General features: G+C 37.8%; 2 protein-coding genes across 2 annotated transcripts in view; both read right to left on the bottom strand.

The window, feature by feature from the left end:
* The window catches only part of LOC101898170 (M-phase inducer phosphatase), a 519,762-nt gene that overhangs the window by 152,808 nt on the left and 346,117 nt on the right, over positions 1-20,837 (bottom strand). The gene's annotated exons all lie outside the window — the stretch shown is intronic.
* On the bottom strand, positions 5,677-6,516 carry LOC101898289 (seminase-like). Its single transcript, XM_005175020.4, has one exon. It carries the CDS (start codon positions 6,468-6,470, stop codon positions 5,709-5,711), a length of 762 nt encoding a protein of 253 aa, XP_005175077.1. The 5' UTR covers positions 6,471-6,516; the 3' UTR covers positions 5,677-5,708.

Below are 20,837 nucleotides of genomic sequence, written 5' to 3'. Positions count from 1 at the left end.
CCAACTTCCGGGTCAAATAACCGGGTATTTCCCCCACGAAAAGTTACTTTTCCTTAATCAGGATAAAAATACCTAACTGCGGTAAAAATATGAAAATGATCCGATCATAGCCCCTGTTCTGATACCCCATGAAAGGAAGCATCCACTATGAGAGGAGGCTGGTTGAATTCTAGCTTCACATGAAAGTTGAACAGTCTGACATTTTTTAAGGTTTGAACTCTTAAACTAAGAACCCTTATTTCATAATTGAGCCTTGCTACTTTTTTCTTTTTAGCTGAGATTCAAAGCCCATATTTCTTTCCTTTTTCAGCTCTTGAGCCTATCTTTTTTCCTAGTAAAACTCTGCAGCATCAGTATTTCATAGATGAACTTTAGAGCGTTGCTTTCTCTCACAGTTCAGGTTTGAACTCTTAAACTGAGAACCCTTCTTTCATAATTGAGCCTTGCTACTGTTTTCTTTTTAGCTGAGATCCAAAGCCCATATCTCTTTCCTTGTTCAGCTCTATAGCAGATCTTTTTTCCTAGTAAAATTTTGCAACTCAGCATCAACATTTCATAGATGAACTTTAGATTGTTGCTTTCTCTCACAGTTAAGTCCAGGATTAATTGCATAGTTAGGCTCTAGAACCCGCCATCCTTTCATGGTTGAATTCTGGAGCGTACCTTGCAGTCATAGTTGAGCCTTGGAGCTATGCTATTTTAATAAGTGCGATTTAAACCTCGGCTACTTTTCCTAGGTGCTCAACTTCCAATTTCCTTTCATAGGTGAGCTCTAGAGCCCAGCTCCCTTTTATAGGTGAGCTCTAGAGCCCAGCCCCCTTTCATAGGTGAGCTCTAGAGCCCAGCCCCCTTTCATAGGTGAGCTCTAGAGCTCAGCTCCCATTCATAGGTGAACTCTAGAGCCCAGCTTCTTTTATAGATGAGCTCTTGAGCTTAGCTCCATTTTATAGGTGAGCTCTAAAGCCCAGATCCCTTTCATAGGTGAGCTCTAGAGCCTAGCTCCCTTTTATAGATGAGCTCTTGAGCTTAGCTCCATTTTATAGGTGAGCTCTAGAGCCCAGCTCCCTTTCATAGGTGAGCTGTAAAGCCTTCTATCATAGGTGAGCCCGAGAGTTCAGCGTATTTTCATAGACGAGCCTGAGAGCCCAGCTCTCTTTCATATGTGGGCCCAAAGGCCAAGCTTTTTTCATAGGTGTTCAGCTTCTTTTATAGATAAGTTCGATTCCAACTTCCTTTCAAAGGAGTACCCACCTAATTTCCTTTCATGAATTGTCCCTCAGAGCCAGAGTCCAGCCTTCTTTCCAGGTGAGCTCGTGAATTCAGGTGAGCTCTAAAGCCCAGCTCCCTTTTATAGCTGAGCTCTAGAGCACAGCTCCCTTTTATAGGTGAGCTCTAGAGCACAGCTCCCTTTTATAGGTGAGCTCTAGAGCCCAGCTCCCTTTCATAGGTGAGCTCTAGAGCCCAGCTCCCTTTCATAGGTGAGCTCTAGTGCCCAGCTCCCTTTCATAGGTGAGCTCTAGAGCCCAGCTCCCTTTCATAGGTGAGCTGTAAAGCCTTCTATCATAGGTGAGCCCGAGAATTCAGCGTATTTTCATAGACGAGCCTGAGAGCCCAGCTCTCTTTCATATGTGGGCCCAAAGGCCAAGCTTTTTTCATAGGTGTTCAGCTTCTTTTATAGATAAGTTCGATTCCAACTTCCTTTCAAAGGAGTACCCACCTTATTTCCTTTCATGAATTGTCCCTCAGAGCCAGAGTCCAGCCTTCTTTCCAGGTGAGCTCGTGAATTCAGGTGAGCTCTAGAGCCCAGCTCCCTTTTATAGCTGAGCTCTAGAGCACAGCTCCCTTTTATAGGTGAGCTCTAGAGCACAGCTCCCTTTTATAGGTGAGCTCTAGAGCCCAGCTCCCTTTCATAGGTGAGCTCTAGAGCCCAGCTCCCTTTCATAGGTGAGCTCTAGAGCCCAGCTCCCTTTCATAGGTGAGCTCTAGTGCCCAGCTCCCTTTCATAGGTGAGCTCTAGAGCCCAGCTCCCTTTCATAGGTGAGCTGTAAAGCCTTCTATCATAGGTGAGCCCGAGAATTCAGCGTATTTTCATAGACGAGCCTGAGAGCCCAGCTCTCTTTCATATGTGGGCCCAAAGGCCAAGCTTTTTTCATAGGTGTTCAGCTTCTTTTATAGATAAGTTCGATTCCAACTTCCTTTCAAAGGAGTACCCACCTTATTTCCTTTCATGAATTGTCCCTCAGAGCCAGAGTCCAGCCTTCTTTCCAGGTGAGCTCGTGAATTCAGCTTCCTTTCTTCCAGAAACCAGCTTGATTTAATATATAAGCTCGAGAGTCCAACTCCCTTTCAAAGGAGTTCTCACCTTACTTCGTTTCATGGATTGGCTCTAAGAGCCCAGAGTCCACCTTTCGTGAGCCCAGCTTTTTTAGGTGAGCCCACATTACTTACTTTCATGGATTGACCCTCAGAGCCCAGCTTATTTTCTAAGGCTACCTCTAGAGCCCAGTTTCCGTTTATATGTGAATCTAAGAGCCCAGTCTCGCCCATAGGTGAGCTCCAGAGTCTAGCTTTCAGTTAGGTAAGCTGGAGTGGCCTGTTTTTTTCATCTAGAACCCATTTTGATTTCGTAGGGGAATTTATTTTCTAGACCTGATCTCTAAAACCAAGTTTCCTTCATATCTTATTTTCCACGATGAGGTCTACAGACTGAGGACTTTTATGGTGAGCTTTAGCGCTTTCTTGGAGGCAATTTCAGTGTCCAGATTTTGTCATGTTGGAACATTAGCCCTCAGCTGAATCTTATAGATAGTGTTCGACCGCGCCGATCGTGGATATCAAATTTTGAGTTATCACTCATCCCTCGTCATGTTGCACTCGAAGGCAGAGTCCACAATGTTTTCTTTAGATCTTTGAACTTTCGTCTCAAAAGGAATTTATTGGTTATAAAACGGAGCCCACATGAAGGTTCTTCTCCTTTTTTTCCGCCTCAAAAATCCAAAATTTCAGTTACTCCTCCAAAAAAAAAAAAAAAAAGTAAAAAAGTTTAATACCTCCATATCCTCCATTTGGAAGGAAATTGAATATTAAAAATAAAAAAATGATATAATTCCAGTGAATAATGTCGCTAATATCATTAAAATATTAAATATCCGGAGGTACCGTTACATATGGGATATACGAAGCGAATCTGTGTACCAAATTTTTTTCCATAAGTGGTAGCGCCATTAAGGTCTTTCAATAAGAAATTTGAAACGATTCCGGTGTTGCTGAAATCATCAAAATACCGAAGCTACCGTTTGTAAATGGGCCATGTCGGTCCACGTGTATAACCCCCATATTCGGTATTTTCATGATTTTGGCGACATTTTTTACGGGAATTATTTAAAATTTCGTTCGTAATGGGTACTACAGCCCATGACAACAAATTTTGTATACAGGTCCAGGTCTTCGAATAGCCACCATATAACGGTACCTCCCGATATACGGTATTTGGATGATTTCAGCAACATTATTCAGGCAGATACTAATGGGTACTACAACTTATGGCAAAAAAAATCGTATGCTGGTTCAGATCTTCGTATAGCCTCCATATCACGGTATCTCCCGATACTCGGTATTTTCACGATTTTTGCGACATTATTCACCGTAATTGTAGCAAATTTCGCATTTGAAGTTCGTAATGGGCACTACAGTCTATGACAAAAAAAGTCGTATGGAGTCCCCATATAACGGTTTTCATTTAAGTGGTCGTTTTTGGATTTTTTTTGAAAATTTTCAATTTCCTTCGAAATGGTGGAGTGTATTAAAAGTTCCGGCCCGGCCCGGCCGAACTTAGCTGCTTTTTTACTTGTTTGGTATTAACCTTAGTTCTAAAGACATATGGCTAAATGAGGACTCTGGATGGCACATTTTAGCATTTTGAAGATTGAGGATGTTTTCCTCGAATTTTCGAATTTAGTTGCAATTTGAGAATGTAAAGTCTTTTAGACAAAAAAAGTCTCACTATGGGTGAACCTTATGGTGTGGCCTATCCCCCTTATATGGGTATCTCAAAAAAGATGTTGTTTTTAAGATCAAATTAAAATTTCTAATGGAATTTACTCAGTCCGCGTCTTATGATTGTTTTGGTTATTTAAAATTTTGATACTTTATGGGAGAGGTACCAGAAGCAGTGTGGCGATATTTACCAACGTCACACCAGATCTTGTGTTAACAAAAATATTGAGATTTATGAAATTTGAAGGTAATCGAATTCTTATTTCCCATTTCATGAGAGATAAAATTTTCAAAAATGTTGACACTTTGTGGGGGAGAGGTACCACCGGAAGGAGTGCTCCTACATATTCCATCTTCACGCTAGATTTTGTTTTAGTACAAATATTGGGATGTTTGAAATTTTAAGGCAGTTGAATGTTCATTTCATGTTATTTAAAATTATGAGCCGTTGTGGGGGAGGTACCAGAATGGATGTATCGATAAATCAAATCTTCACACCAGATCTTTTCTAAACAAAAATATTGGGATATCAGACACTTATTTAAAATTTTATAAGAATTATAATTATTCGAAATTTTGACCATTTGTGGGTGGAGGTATTTGATGGAGTAGACCGATATTGTCCATTTTCGCACCTGACTTAGTACTGGCAAAAATATTGGGAAGTGCAAAGTTTGCACAAAATCGAATGATATTTTCTCTTCTTATGAGGTAAGTTATATTCTTTGAAAATTTTGACCTTTTGAGGGGGAGGTACCAGAAGGAATGGACCTATACATCCAATGTTTCACCACACGAACTAGGACTCGTTATGACATACAAATACCAATTTTCAGACAAATCTCTGAAAAAATGTGGCATAAATCATCAAAATACCGAATATTCGGAGGTACCGTTATATGGGGACTACAACAAAGCGTGGACCAATATATCTCATTTTTAATACCAACCATCCTAGATATAAATTGCTCTGCTAAATTTTGGCGCTCTACGTCAAATAATGTGGGATGTTTCGTGATTTCAACAGACAGAGAGACGGACAGACAGACGTTCATCGTTATATCGACTTCGAATTTTATGCTGATTTTGAATATATATATACTTTATGGGGTCTACGACGAATATTTAAGGATGTTTCCAAGGTGGTGGGTATAAAAATGGGCACCCCCTTTGAGAGTTATCGTGTGCTCCAGCCAGCCAGACAGACGGATGAACACCCCTAGATCAACTCCAAATTATCTGAAAGGGATTTGGTCCAAAATTTCAAAATTCTATCTTAACCTGGACGAAGGATCAGTCAGTCAATACCTAACTCACTCAAATATTTTAAAAACACATATTTCGAAATCTTAGAGCCCTGATTTCGAAACATGTGTTTTTAAAATATTTGAGTGAATTAGGTATTGCTGTAATTAATAAATCAAAGATGATATACGAACATTTCAACTAAGAATTTTCAAAATATTTCATTTGAAAAACTATTCTGGAACAATTACATAATAAAACTTCAAATAAGAAACAGGTTTGAATTTTCGGAAATTTCTAAAGGGTTTTCTCAAAATTGTCTTTCGTAAAATCCTTCCTTGCCATTTTTGGCATCCTTATCGTTAATTAAAATAAACTAATAAATCAAATTTTCATATATTTAGATTTTCAATTGATTTATTCGTAAGTAGATAAAATGTGCATTTCAGCACTTCGCAACCTCCACTTTACTCCTTCAACAAACTATCCATGGCATCGTTGATGAATCCGCGCAAACTGTAGACATCAGCATAGACGCCAGGAGCACCGGAGGCACAACCAGCACCAAATGACACAATACCGCAAAGTTCACCAAACAGGATAGCTGGGCCGCCAGAATCACCTTGGCAAGAGTCCTTGCTGCCACCGTTGGCACAGAACATGTAATTGGTGATGGGGATGCCATAGTAGCGTTGACACGTTTGACGGGTAACGGTAGGGATACGGATGGTAAGCAAATCATGAGAACCAACACCCTTGTGGGTGGTGTGACCCCAGCCGGAAACTTGAATCAAATCACCTTGCTCTGGTGGAGCGGAGCACAATGGTACGGTCTTGATGAATTTTCCCACCATGGGACTTTCCAGCTTCAGGACGGCAACATCGGTGTTCAGGGTTTGTTTGTTGTAGGTACCCGATTTGATCATGGACACAACACGGCGTTGGACACCTTCATCGGTTCTGGTATTGGCACCTCCGACAATTTTCAAATGAGCCATCAATTCAGGTGTAAGGGAATCGAAACAATGGGCGGCGGTGACCACAATTTCAGGATGAACCAAGGTACCACCGCAGAAGGGTTGAGTGCCAATTCTCAGTTGAACAATATAGGGAGCCTGGCTCACATGAATGACATCGCCATCGACAATGCGGGTATTGTCGAGTTCGGCATTGCCACAAGTGAAGAGTACGGCCATAAGGCCCAAAGCCAAACAAATCGGTGAGTACATTGTATTCGTTGCTTGAGGTAAGTTTTCGAATGAGGTCTACTGAAATTGCATTCTCTTTTATATGCTAATTTGAAAAGTGATTACCAATGGTAGTTCTTTTGCACCGGATTTGGTTTCAAAGTCTGTTTTGAAGTCGGAATGTGTGCGTCAAAATATATACTGAGTAAATAGTTAAAATATTTCAATTTATGCTTTTGTTGCTATGCTGGGCTACGGAAAATACCGACAAAAATTGTTTGTCAATTAAATAATAGATTTACGCAATAAATGATGTTTTTGAGTAAATTCAGTATCCAGACGTCCGGTGACATATTTGTCACTTTCCAATTTATTTATTTTATTTTTCTATTATAAACCAAAAATTGACAGACTTTATTGTAGAATAACGTCCATATATTTAATCAGCGTTTTAAAGTACATTTATTATGGAATGGTTCATATATCTGATAACTATGAAATATAAAGACACTTTTTCATTCCTACGAAGATTGAAAACCGACTTTATTCTACCCCATTATTTCTTTACTCAATGATTGAAATCTGACAGAATGTGTGGTCATCATGGTGAGGTTAAAATACCTGTTGACAGAAAATACAGCCTCATAAGTTTAACTTGAAGTAATCACGCTATCATTCCAAATCGATGGAGAAAATCCATTTAATCTGTTTTCAAATTTCAAATATTCCAATATTTTTATTAACACAAAATCTGGTGTGAAGGTGGTACGCTCATAAAATGCGAAGTGGGCATCCGATTCTCTTCAAATTTTGATAATAGACCTGATATTATGATTATAGTTATCTGCCCATCCTCCGGTACCTCCCCCACAATGGATCACAATTTTTAATACTTATATCTTTCATAACTAGCGAAAGAAGTCAACGATTCCTCGTAAACCTGATATATTTAAAGACTTCTCCCAACCAGAGATCTGATATAATTATGGAATTGATCGGCCCACTTCTTCTGGTAACTCCTCCACAAAAAGTAAAAGCTTTGACTAACAATTATTCCCATAAAATCGAATTTATACCCTCCACCTTGGTAAGGAGGCTATATTAACTTTGTCATTCCGTTTGCGACATCCCTAAACATTCGTCGTAGACCTCATAAAGTCGATGTCCGTCTGTCAGCCCGTCTAGGATGGTTGGTATTGAAAATGAGATATATCAGTCGACGTTTTGGTATAGTCCCCATATAACGGACCTCTCAATATTCGGCATTTTGATGATTTTTGCCACATTTTTCACGGATTTGTCTGAAAACTGGTATTTGTGAGTCAAAATGGGGCCTAGTACGTGTGGCAAACATTGTATGTATATGTCCACGCTTTGGTATAACCCCAATATAACGGTACCTCCCGATATTCGGTATTTTGATGATTTTTGCCACATTTTTTCACTGATTTCTCTAAAAATTTGTATTTGTAGTTCGTTCAATACCAAATACCCAATAAGGTACCATTCGGTACTTAGATTATAGTACCCATTTTCGAAACCACCACCATATGTCCGGGCTACCAAATTTCAGATTTCAAGCACTAGCCAATACCTAATTGTACCAAATAAAGTACTATTTTGTGCTTTTCGTTCACTCGTAGTACTCATTTTCAAAACCACCTCTTTATCAGGAACCAACCACCAACAGAGACCCCAATACCAACATTTCAAAATTCCTTCCTTCATCCGTTCACCTTAAACCGAACTGTTCCAAGTTTAGTACCATTTAGTACAGTTCGTACACTTAGTTCACATTTCCAAAATCATCTCCACATATCAAACCTGGTTTGATTCTCACGGCAAAATTTCAAGTTTTTAGCTCTATCCGATCACATAATATCAAATGGTAACATTTTAGATATTTAGTACTATTTTAGAACTTTTCGTAACTTTAAAGTTCGAATACCAGAAAACGCTTTAGTACATCTATCTTGCGTTCTATCAGTGACTCTCATTCCAAATTATAGTCCATTCCCTTTATCCAATACAAAGCACTCAATTACTTTTTTAGAATATTTTAATACCTTCCGTCCCCTTTTAGTTCGAATTTCCAAAAACCCAGCCTTTTCACACGCCTTCGCAACAAGACTGACCGTTGTGAGAAATTTCAAGGAGTTGATTCTCAGTCAGTCAGTTATTTCACTACATTTTTATTTGAGAAGTTGTAATTATTTAAATAATTGGACTTGTTGTGAGAGAGGTACCAGATGACGGGGAAGGCGATATCTACCATCCTCACACCAGATATTTTGTTGGTAGAAATATTGGAATGTTTAAAGTCTAGATTCTTTCTAGAATGCCAATTTCGTATTTTATAAGCATTGTAGTTATTCAAAATTTTGAAGTCTTTGTGGGGGAGGTACCAGAAGTAGTGGTCACATCTGATTTTGTGCTGATAGAAATATTGAGAGGTATCGAGTGTTAAAGTAATCGAAAGCTTATTCCATGTTTTATAAGCTACATGGCCATTGAAAATGTTGACCCGTTATGGGGGGAGGAGTCGATCTTCATACCAGATGTTATGTAGATACAAATTTTGGGATCTGCGAAATTTGAAGATTAATTGGACTCTTTCACATTTATAGGAGTTATACTTCTTCAATATATTCATCCATTGTGGGGGAGGTACTTGCTGGAGTGGGCCGATATTGTCCGTTTTCGCACCTGATAAAACTATTTGGGTTTGCGAAGTTGGAAGAAAATTGGAAGATCCTTCCCCTTGTTCTCTGAGAAAAGTTATTACTGTGAAAATTTTGACCTTTTAATGGGGGAGGTACCAGAAGAAGTGGACTTATATTGCTCATCTCCGAATTTGATATAATATTAAAATGTATCATGTTGAGACAAAATCAGTCAACCCCCTTGAGAGTTATCGTGCGCTTCAGGCAGCTAGACAGACACCCCCGGTAGACTCCGAATGTGCTGAAACGGATTTGATACGAAGAGACCTGGGGTCTAAAGTCGTTATTTGGATTAGGCGCTTTTTATACCCTCAGCCATATGGCTACAGAGGGTATATATCATTTGATACGGTCAAAACGTGCCTAGTCGAAATAACGGTTCTAGACCCTAGGTCTCTTTGGACCAAATCCGTTTCAGAACATTTGGAGTCGATCTAGCGATGTCCGTCCGTCTGTCTGTCTGTCTGTCTGACAGGCTTGTGCGCACGATAACTCTCGAAGGGAGTATCCGATTTGGTCCAAACTTGGTACATCGTAATATTTTTGTCAGACTTAGATCGAGTTCGGAGATGGGCAATATCGGTCCACTCCTTCTGGTACCTCCCCCACAAAAGTTCAAAATTTTCAAAAAATTAATTTTTTGCACAGAAAGAGAAATGGTAATCCGATTTTGCTCTAACTTTGCAAATCTTAATATTTGCGTCAGTGCTTGGTCAAGTGTGAATATGGACAATATCGGTCCACGCCATCAAGTACGTCCCCCACAAATGGTCAAAATTTTGAATAATTACAACTCTTATGAAATGTGATATAAGAGTCCGATTGTCTTCAAATTTCACACATGCCAATATTTATGTTAACCCAAGGTCTGATGTTAAGATGGAATATATCGGTCCATTCCTTCTGGTACCTCCCACACAAATTGTCGAAATTTGAAAAAAAAAATATTTTTTTTGCACAGAAAGAGAAACGATAATCCGATTTTGCTCCAACTTTTCCAATCTTAATATTTGCGTTAGTACTAGGTCAAGTGTGAAAATGGACAAGATCGGTCCACTCCTTCTGGTACCTACCCCACAAAGGGTCAACATTTTAAATAATTAAAATTCTCATAAAATGTGTTGTAAGAGTCCGATTGTCTTCAAATTTCACACATCCCAATATTTAATGTAACCCAAGGTCTGGGGTTAAGATGGAATATATCTGTCCACTCCTTCTGGTACCTTCCTTCATTTTACACACGTCCCATTATTTCTACTAATTCAAGATCTGGTGTGAAGATGGGATATATCGATCCACTCCTTCTGGTACCTCCCCCACAAAGGGTCAAAATTTTGAGTATCCATGAAGCTCATAAAACGCAAAATTAACATCCGATTCTATTCAGACTTGGATGATGTAAGAGACCGATTGTCTTCACATTTCACATATCCCATTAATTTTATTAACCCAAGTTCCGGTGCCAAGATGGAATACATCGGTCCACTCCTTCTGGTACATCCCCCACAAAGGGTCAAAATTTTTAGTATCCATGAAGCTCGTAAAACGCAAAATTAACATCCGATTCTATTCAGACTAGGAGCTTCTCAATATTTTCATCAACACAAGATCTGCCAACTTATAATTGTCATAACTTGCGAAACAAGTTAACAACTTGCTATATCTAAATATTTCTCTTCACCAGTATTCTGATATGAATATGTAATTGTCGGAATTTATGATTTCGCATAAAATTGGATACGAATGTTCAATTTCCTTCAAATTTTGCACATACCGATATATTTTATCTGTATTAGATGAAGTATGAAAATGGAATACTTCGGTAAGTAGCCAAAACAGAGCGGGGAGTATCCACTCATTACTATATTTTTGAAAATATTCAGGTAAAGATTCCTTGGAATCCACGAAGTCTAGGTATATAGTGCCTTTGGCGATATTACAGACAAAAATCCGTGGAATATGTTTGTAAAACAACTTAACCCTTAGTCGAGTCATTAAAGGGATTTTTTACGTCGGTTTTTTAAAAAACGTCCAAAGATTCCATTCAAATACAAACCCCTATTTGGTACGGGGATAACTCTTGGAGAAAGAAGTCGCAGAAATTTTACGTCCTTCAAGATGACCCCTATTTGAGAAAATTAAAAAATATATATATATATTTATTACATTAAGTGCCTTAAATTCCCATTTTTATGTAGATCTTGAACTTGAACATTCAACAAATCAAAAAAAAAACGAACGAAAAAAAACCGCCAATCAATTGGCAATTCATTTACCTTATGTCGGTTGCTGCCTACCCGTTGAGAATTTTTTATTATTCCTGTGTCCCACTTGGAATGCAGCCCAACAAGTTTTTTATATCACGCTACCTTCTCTCCAGGCCGTATACATAACAACATTAGGTTCGGAGCTTATTTTTTGAAAATTCCCAGGAACATATTATAAATTCATTTGGGAAGAGGACAAAAAAAAAGGAGAACCAGAACAAGAACTACAACACTAAGCCGAAAAAGAAGATAACACCACAAACCAACCACCCCCCTCCCCAAAAAGAGGAGTTGAAGAGGCGACAAGGCGGCATTGAAGATTTTTGTGGCAATCCAAAAAAACATATGATTATTAGGAACGGATGTAGAAAAAGAAAGAAAACAAAATCAAGAGAGAGAGAGAGAGAGAGAGAGAGAGGATGAAGGATTTGAACGATTGCATTTTTATGCATAAATCGAGAGGACCAAAAAAAAAGAGGTGGACGACGAAGTCTTGAATAATGAGAGTTATGTTCCAGACATGGAATGCCCCCAAAGGTTCGGTTATTTAACAATAAGTGTTTAACGATGCCAACAGCGAGAGAAAGAGAAAAGGAGAGGTAGACAGAACAAAATTATGCCGCCTCCCGCCGACAAAAAAAAAAATATTTTAGGAGGATATCATAATTTACACACTGAATTAATTGTCTGGAAGGTAGTGGTTAGTTAGTGGTTGTTTATTTTCGGAATTCACAAGAGAAGAAATGTGGCACAGTGTTTTAAAGGAAGATGGTTGTAAAATTCGAAGTTCTCCCCACATACAAAACTGGGACTTAATTGAAAATATTCCGGACCATTTTGGGATCTCGTTATTCTCAAAAATAAGAAAATTTTTGGGAAATTCAAACAATAAGTGTACCAAAATTACTTAAATGTACTAAATTCTGTACCTTTTGGGTTTTTGTGAACGGATACAAGCTAAGACCTTGAAATTTAGTAACTGGTACCATTTGGGTAAGGGATTTATCTGAACGTCTAAAATTTTGCATCAGCATCACTTTTAGTGCGTATTGGTTGATACATGGCGGGGGCTAAGTGCGAAAAGTACTTTAAAGTACAATTTGGGAAGGAATGAAACAAGAAATCTGAAATGTGGTTTGAGAGCCTTTAAGGTTGTGTAGGAAAGACAAATTAAGGGGTTTTACGAAATTCTAAACAATACGTGTACCAAGAATACTATACAGGGTGAGATGAAAAAACTTCAACCAACTTCAGACTCCTGTCATTTCTAAGCCACTCGTCCGACAGCTGTTAAAATTATTCCAGTGACAGCTCATTATATTGCTTACAAGCGTACAAAAGCATTTTGGTGAGTTTTTCCAGGAAAAAAATTATTCGGAATTTAAGCGTGATTGTGTGATTTCTTTATATTTGGCTGGAAAACCACAAATGGCTATCGTTAGAGCACTCCAGCATATAAATGTGAATAAATCTTTTGTGTCTCGTACCATCACAAGTTATCGTGATACTGGTAGCGTCTCCCGCCGTCAAGGAGGTGGACGGAAGAACACACCAACATCAGCAGAAATGGTTCGAAAAGTAAAGAAGCGACTTGATCAAAATCCGCGTCGCAGTGGCAGAAAAATGGTTCGTGAGCTGAACATATCGCAATATTCCATTCGGCAAATATTGAAAAGTGAGCTCAGAGTAATGCCATTGAAATTCCAAAAAGTGCAAGAACTTACACCGCAACAGAAAGAAAAAAACACAAAAGAGCTTAAGAGTTGCTTCGCTTGGCCGAAAGTGGTGAACTGCCGAAATTTGGGTTTCTCCGATGAGAAAACATTCGTTATTCAGCAGTTTGTAAACAAACTGAAGGCTTAAAATGTACACCTTCGATTGGCCACCAGAACTCAAGCGCCGGCTATGGTGATGGTGTGGGCCGCTCGTACTAATCGACTGTGGCATCAGAATAAATGCGAATATTACCGCGAAAATATCATGGAGGGTGTATTAAAACCCTGGGCACGCCAACATTTTGGTCGCAGACCTTGAATATTCCAACAGGACTCAGCACCATCGCACCCACCACGCGCCACCCAAGAAAGGTTACAAAATGGGGTTCCTCGCTTCATTTCCAGCGCACAATGGCCACCAAAATCTCCGTATACCAATCCGTTGGACTATTGTGTCTGGAGTATTTTGGAAAGCCAGGTTGGACTAAAAAATACCAAAGTGTCGATCACCTCTAGCAAGCGCTTCGCCGGGAATGGGCCAAAATACCGCAGAGCAACATTCGGGCAGCGTGTGACGGTTTCATTGGCCGTTTGAAGGTCATAATTTGTGCCAAAGGTGAGCAATTCGAACAAATCTAAAGTTTATTCTAAAATTTGATGCTATTTCCGAAATTTGTTGCTTTCATTAAATAACATTTAAAAAAAATTGTAAAATTATGGCGTTTGACTTTGTTGCCGGTTTTTTATCTCACCCTGTAATGCACCAAAATGTAGTACCATTTGGAATTATTTAAACGAATAGTGATAAAATCTTGAAATTTGGTATGAGTATCGATTGTCTGAAATGGTACTACATTTGGTACAATTTCGGTTTAGGGTGATATTGGGATCACTTCTGGTGGTTAGGGTTAAGATAAAGACTTGGGATTGGGTATTCGTTCTCTTTGGTATTAGGCTGAACAGATAGTGGTGGATATCTGAAATTTGGTATTATAGTGGCTGTTCATGTGCAACCTCGACGCATGGAGATAGTCTCGGAAAAGTGTACTATAATTGTACGAAAAGTGTTGAATGGTACCATATTTGGTATTGGGTGAAGGGATAGACATAAAATTCTGGAATTTGATATTAAGATCACTGATAGTATCTATGTTTGGGATTTGGTGGTGGTGTGGAAATGCGTTCTGTATTTGTACGAAAAGTAGTAGGTGGTACTAAATTTGGTACTAAGTGAGGGGATAGGGCTGGAATCCCCAAACTTGATATTAAAATCTCTGTTAGTATCTAGAATTGAGGCATGAGGTTAGTCTCAGAAATGTGTACTATAATTGTACGAAAAGTGTTGAATGGTACTATATTTGAAATTAGGTGAAAGGGCAGAGATAAAATTCTGCAATTTGATATTAAGATTACTGATGGTGCCTATGCTTGAGATTTGGCGGTGGTGTGGAAATGCGTCTTGTATTTGTACGAAAAGTACTAAATAGTACTAAATTTGGTATTGGGTGAGGAAATAGGGCTGGAATTCTCAATTTTTTCTATTGAAGTCTCTGTTGGTATCTGGAATTCAGATATAGAAGTTGTTTTGGTAATGTGTACTATAATTGTACGAAAAGTACTGAATGGTACTATATTTGGTATTGAGTGAACGAATAGAGATACAATTCTGAAATTTGATATTTAGATTGCTGATGGTATTTATGCTTGAGATTAGGTGTTGGTTTCGAACTGTGTCCTGTATTTGTACGAAAAGTACTAAATAGTACAACATTTGGTATTGGGTGAAGGAATAGAGCTGGTATCCTAAAACTTGATATTAAAGTCTCCTTTCGGAAATTAGTGCAATATATTTGTTATTGGGTGAAGGGATGGATATAAAATTCTGCAATTTTATATTAAGATTACTGATGGTATCTGTGCTTGACTCTTGGCGGTGGTACCGAACTGCTTCCTGTATTTCTAAAAAAAAGTACTAAATATAAAATGTATATTGGGTGAAGGAATAGAGCTGGAATTCTAAAATTTGATATTAATGTCTCGGTTGATATCTGGAATTGAGGCATTAGGGTAGTTTCGGAAATTGTACGAAAAGTGTTTAATAGTACTATATTTGGTATTGGGTAAAATAATAGAGATAAAATTTTGGAATTTCATATTTAGGTTACGGATGGTATCTGTGTTTGAGATTTGGCGGTGGTTTGGAAATGTGTTTTATATTTGTTAGAAGAGTACTAAATGGTACTAAATTTGGTATTGGGTATAGGTATAGGGCTGGAAACATGGAATTTGAGCCCTCTGTTGGTATCTGGAATTGAGATGTGAAGGTTGTTTTGGAAATGTGAACAATTATACAATTATAGACGAGATGTACTAAATTTAGTTATTGGTGAAGGAATAGAGCTGGAATCCAGAAATTTGATATGATTGCCAATGTTGCTGTTTGTTGTTGAGAAAAAGAAGCTGGTTTAGGATATACGTACTATAATTGTACTATATGATACTAATATTGGTACTGGGATAAATCAAAGAGCTGAAATCCTGAAATTTCACTGTTGGTATCTGCGGTTTTAAAAATGAGTACTATAATTGTTCGTGAAATTTGGGGAGGAATGAGATATGGAACGATTTTGCAAATGAGTATTAAAATTATACGAAATGTACAAATTGGTACTAAATTTGGTATTGAGTGAATGATGTATACAGCTGGAATTCGTTAATTTTATATTGAGGTCTCTCTTGATATTCGGTGTTGAGATCTGGTGGTGGTTTTGCTAATGTATACTTCGAGCGCTCGAAAAGTGCCAAAGGTGTCGTTTTCAAATAAAACTTTAAAATCTGATTCTGCAACATCGATTTTTGTCGAGATATGACATTCCTTGATAAAGCACGATCAATGTGTGTATTGTCGTTCACTGTGCACTGCAAGATAACAAATATTTTGTTGTTTGGTTTCAATTCGACTTCTTCGGGACAAGTTCCCAACGAAAAGACAAAAAAAAAAAAAAAACTAGCAAAAACAAGTAATTTCTTCCAAGACTTGATTTTGGCGCCAAAACAAGGCATTTGTGTTAAATGTATTCGAAATTGGCGCAAATTAATTCACCCAAATTATTAGATTTTTTACAAAATTGAAAAATTATATACTATAGGATAGGGAAATTTTTTAGTATAATCAGTGTTGCTAAGGCATTTTTAATATCAATGTTAAAAGTTATAATGCTCAATAAACCAATTATACGAGGTCAGAGTTGAAATTGAGGGCAGTGAGAATGCAACGGAGCAAGAATGGACTGTGTATCAGATATTCGATTCGTTTTATATGAAATATATGCATGATTTTTCGAAAATCTTAAGTTTTGTGGGGGAGATGCAAGAGAAGTAAACCCCACATAGACAACAATATTAAGGTGTACAATTATTTTTTTTTAAATTGAATATTGATTATCCTTTATTTGGAATATGTTTTTACTTCTAAAAACTCTACCTTTTGTAGGGTAGGTACACAAATGAGTGAATGAAGGGCACGCAAACATTTTGGCCGCAGACCTTGAGCATTCCAACAGGACTCAGCACTCAGAATGGTTAAAAAATCATCGGTTCATTTCCAGAGCACAATGGCCACCAAAATCTCCTGATACCAATCCGTTGGACTATTGTGTCTGGAGTATTTTGGAAAGCAAGGTTGGCACTAAAAAATACCAAAGTGTCGATCACCTCAAGCAAGCGCTTCGCCGGGAATGGGCCAAAATGCCGCAGAGTAACATTCGGGCTGCGTGTGACGGTTTCAGTGGCCGTTTGAAGGCCATAATTCGTGCCAAAGGGGACCAATTCGAACAAATCTAAACTTATTCTAAAATTTGATGCTATTTCAATAAAATTAAAAAAAAAAAAAAAACTTAAAAAATATGGTTTTGACTTTGTTGCAGTTATTTTTTTTTTTTTGAGAGAGATGATTGAAATTTTGTACACATATGTATTTTGTCAGTGGGAGTAAATGCGCCATGTCGGTCCACGTTGCGTAGCCTCCAACTGAACCTCCTGGTATTCGGTACTTTGGAAGATTTGAGCCACGTTTTCAAATTAAATTGTTCAAAAGCCGGTACATTTAGTTTGAACGGGTTCTACCCCGTGTGTAGAACATTGTCTCTATAGGTCCACGTTTTTCTTTGACCCCATTAAAAGGTACCTCCTGATTTTTGATATTCTGATGATTTAGGACTCATTTTCTAATGGAGTTCTTTAAAGACAACCAATAAAGAAAGTCTAAAATTCGGACGTGGCCGAATTTATTATACCCTACAGCTCTTTGCATATTTAGTAGAGCTTCATATAACAATAAAAATAATTAATAAGCTATATCTGAATCGATTTTCACCAAATTTGGCGTGCTTGTTTCTATGCTAAATTTGGTCGTAAGTGCCAAATTCAATTCCATTTGGGCTAATATTACACGTTTGGTGCACAATAAAAGGCAAATCGGATGAAGATATATTTGGGAGCTGTATCCAAATCCGAACCGATTTCGATAAAATTTGGGAAAAGTATTTCTGAGCTGTATTTAATATATTTCTCCAAATATTGCTGTTAAAAGTGCATATTACGGCTGCGGAGGACAAAAATATCAATTCGGATGAACAATATTTATGGGAGATATAGCTATATCTGAACCGATTTCGATCAATTTTGGCATACATATTTCCAGGCTTAATTTGGTCGTATAATTCCATCCCATTTGGGCTAATAGTACACGTTTGGTGCACAATAAAAGGCAAATCGGACGAAGATATGTATGGAAGCTATATCTGAATTTTGACCAATTATTTCCAAATTAAATAAGGTTCGTCCTTGGGTCAATCAAATGACTTGTGCAAAATTTCATCTGGATCGGACAATAAATGAGACCTGTACTTGTTTTACAAAAATACAGACGGGCGGACATGCATAAATCGACTTAGAATGTGATTCTATGCAGATCATCGAAAGGAACTATGGGCCTATAATAAACTGACCAGAGCGTGGTGTATGGTATAAAAATAGAAGTGGACCCAATAGGAAGTGGATCCAATTTTTTCATTTTAAAGGCTTTCTTTACTTCATGGTGGAGGGTATTAAATGTTCAGCCCGGCTGAACTTAATGAGTTTTTAATAGGTTTTTGTTTTTAATGTATTTAAGGTTCGAATTTTTACCAGAGGCTCTTTGACAATAAATATTCTGAACTTTTGTCAATATTTCCCACTCGCACCTCGTTGTGATATGTTGAGATTTATTAAGAGTTACATAAGCACCAAAACGCAAGAACAGGTTTCATGGCAAAACAGAAAAGCAAAAGAAAACAGAGAGAAAATAAAAATTTTGGCGCCAAAATTTCTGCAGGTTAACACCACCAATTCCAACTCAAACGTATTTTCCCCTCCACCCTTCGCCAACAACCAAGGTAAGAGATAAACCCCCCACTAAATCAGGATTCCTTTCAAGTTGTGGCGATGACAAGCCCAAGATAAGAGGTGGAATAACAGCCAAAAGAAAACAAGTGGGTAGATACGGGAGAGAGAGAAAGGAACAACGGTTTTGGAGTTTAGGTATGGAGGATCCACACACACACAAAGAGACACACTTGGGTACACATAAACTGAAACTGGTCCAAAAATACCGCCAAAAATTCACATCATTTTTTTAAGGAGGCAAGAATAACAAGATAGCCGGCTTTTTTGGGTATCCCACGCAAAAGAAATGGAGCCAGAGCAAGAAGACATAATATATGTTTGTAAGTATGTGTAGTTGAAGAGGTGGCCAAGTTTTGTGGAGAAAATGTTCGGGTGTGGTCCACTATATTTTTGTGTTAAATTTTTTAAAGGTTATGGGAAAACACGAAAAAAAATTGATGTTTCCTTTTGTTTTGCCAGGATCTAAAAAAACGGAAGCCGGCAGGAAACAATTGCCCCCCTCTTTCATTAGCCACTAATTGTTTAATTATTTTCATAGAGATATTTACGCTGACAGGTCCATCCCTCTTTTTTGGCAATAAAACAACGCTAATCCCCACAAAATGAACCGCAGAAAATCTCTTCATAATTGAGATATGTAGCTGGATAAATTAGTAAGGGAATGGATGGACGAACCAACCAACCAACTGGCATGCCTAAAACAACAACTCAATAAATTTGCCATTGTTAGTGCAAAACAAGCCTCGTTACCACCTCCTTTTGGAAATTTGATTGAAAAATAACACATCAAAGCAGGCTGCTCAAAATGAAAAAGAAAAATCTGGGCCACACAAGTGTAATCTGCACTTGTTCGACAAAAAAAATGTAACCATCAATGAATGAATGACCCAAGAAATGAATGAATGATTGTCGTCGTTGTAGGTTCGTTCCTCCGTTTGCCCAACAAAAACGAAATCATATCCGTAAAATTACAGGTAACTTCCTGTGTGCGAAAAAAACCCACTTGGCTATGCGTCTGTCTTCCTCAAGAAATTTTGCATTGTTGGTGTAATTTGTGCAATTGTTGTTTTTTATGGACACCTAACCTCGTCCTATCAACATTTCGTAAGGATAACACAAATCTTGGCAACCAGACAGACACTAAAAGGAAAATCGCATTTGTTGAAAAGCATAAATCCTTGTTATTCTTTCATCAACTCCATGTCTTTGTCTCCGACGACAAATATGATGATACGGTGATGATGATGAAGATGATGCCGGTGGTAGTGATGGGTCGCTATCATTCCCATGTCCATTTGAGTTTATTGAGTTGTCCAAAATTATTATTGCAAACAAGTTATCTTTGGCAAAGACCACCGGCTGACCGTGCGAACTATTTCCCAAATGTTATCTCTCCACGATGGGATATGATGAGAGTATCCCTCTGCTCGGGCAATGATAACAACCATATGGTGGCCCATATTCTCTATGGTTGGGATGCGAAATTCAATTTCCCAGCAAAGTTATCTGTGTATTTCTCGATTTTACTTTCACCTCGCAATTCTCGGTGAGAATCTAAGCATTAAAGGATATTTACGTCTGGCCTTAAAATAGCATGTTGATAAGAAATAGGAATTCCTATCTTTCTGGAGTTACAGGTATGGCAGAGCACAATAATTTCGCAAAATTATGGTGCTTGAAGATGAGATTAGGAACAGGTATGAGTTTTATTGTTTAAAAAAATCAAAAGGAATGTTTTTTAAAAAATATCTACAATTTTCAGTCAGGGTTTTCCTAATAAAGCTGAATAAAATGATCGATCTTTAGCCAAGAAAATGTTGGCCAGGAAGTTATTTATAATTCTCATAGAAATCCACAATTTCGTGGCATAAAGTCCGTAAAATAAATTCCGAAATTTTTTTCCAGGATCGAATTAAAACATTTTTTTATAAATAAAAGAAAAGTGAAATAACTGACTGATTGAAAATCAACACCCAGGCGTAACGGCTGAAGCTAAAATAATGAAATGTTGGACCATGCTCAGTCTTGGCAAGTTAGCGTGTGATCGATTGAATGATGATCGAATGATCGATCTTTCGCTAAGAAAATGTTGGTCAGGAAGTTATTTAAAATTATCATAGAAATTCACAATTTCGTGGCATAAAGTCCTAAAAATTTTGGAAAAATATTTTTTTTCAGGAACTCATTAAAACAATTTATATAAATAAAAGAGTAGTAAAAAAATTGACTGACTGAGAATCAACGCCCAGATGTTACTGA

The sequence above is a fragment of the Musca domestica genome, unplaced genomic scaffold (assembly GCF_030504385.1).
Source record: "Musca domestica strain aabys unplaced genomic scaffold, Musca_domestica.polishedcontigs.V.1.1 153, whole genome shotgun sequence".
NCBI lineage: Eukaryota > Metazoa > Arthropoda > Insecta > Diptera > Muscidae > Musca > Musca domestica.
Note: the sequence above shows the minus strand (reverse complement) of the source record. Positions and strands in the feature narration are given on the sequence as shown.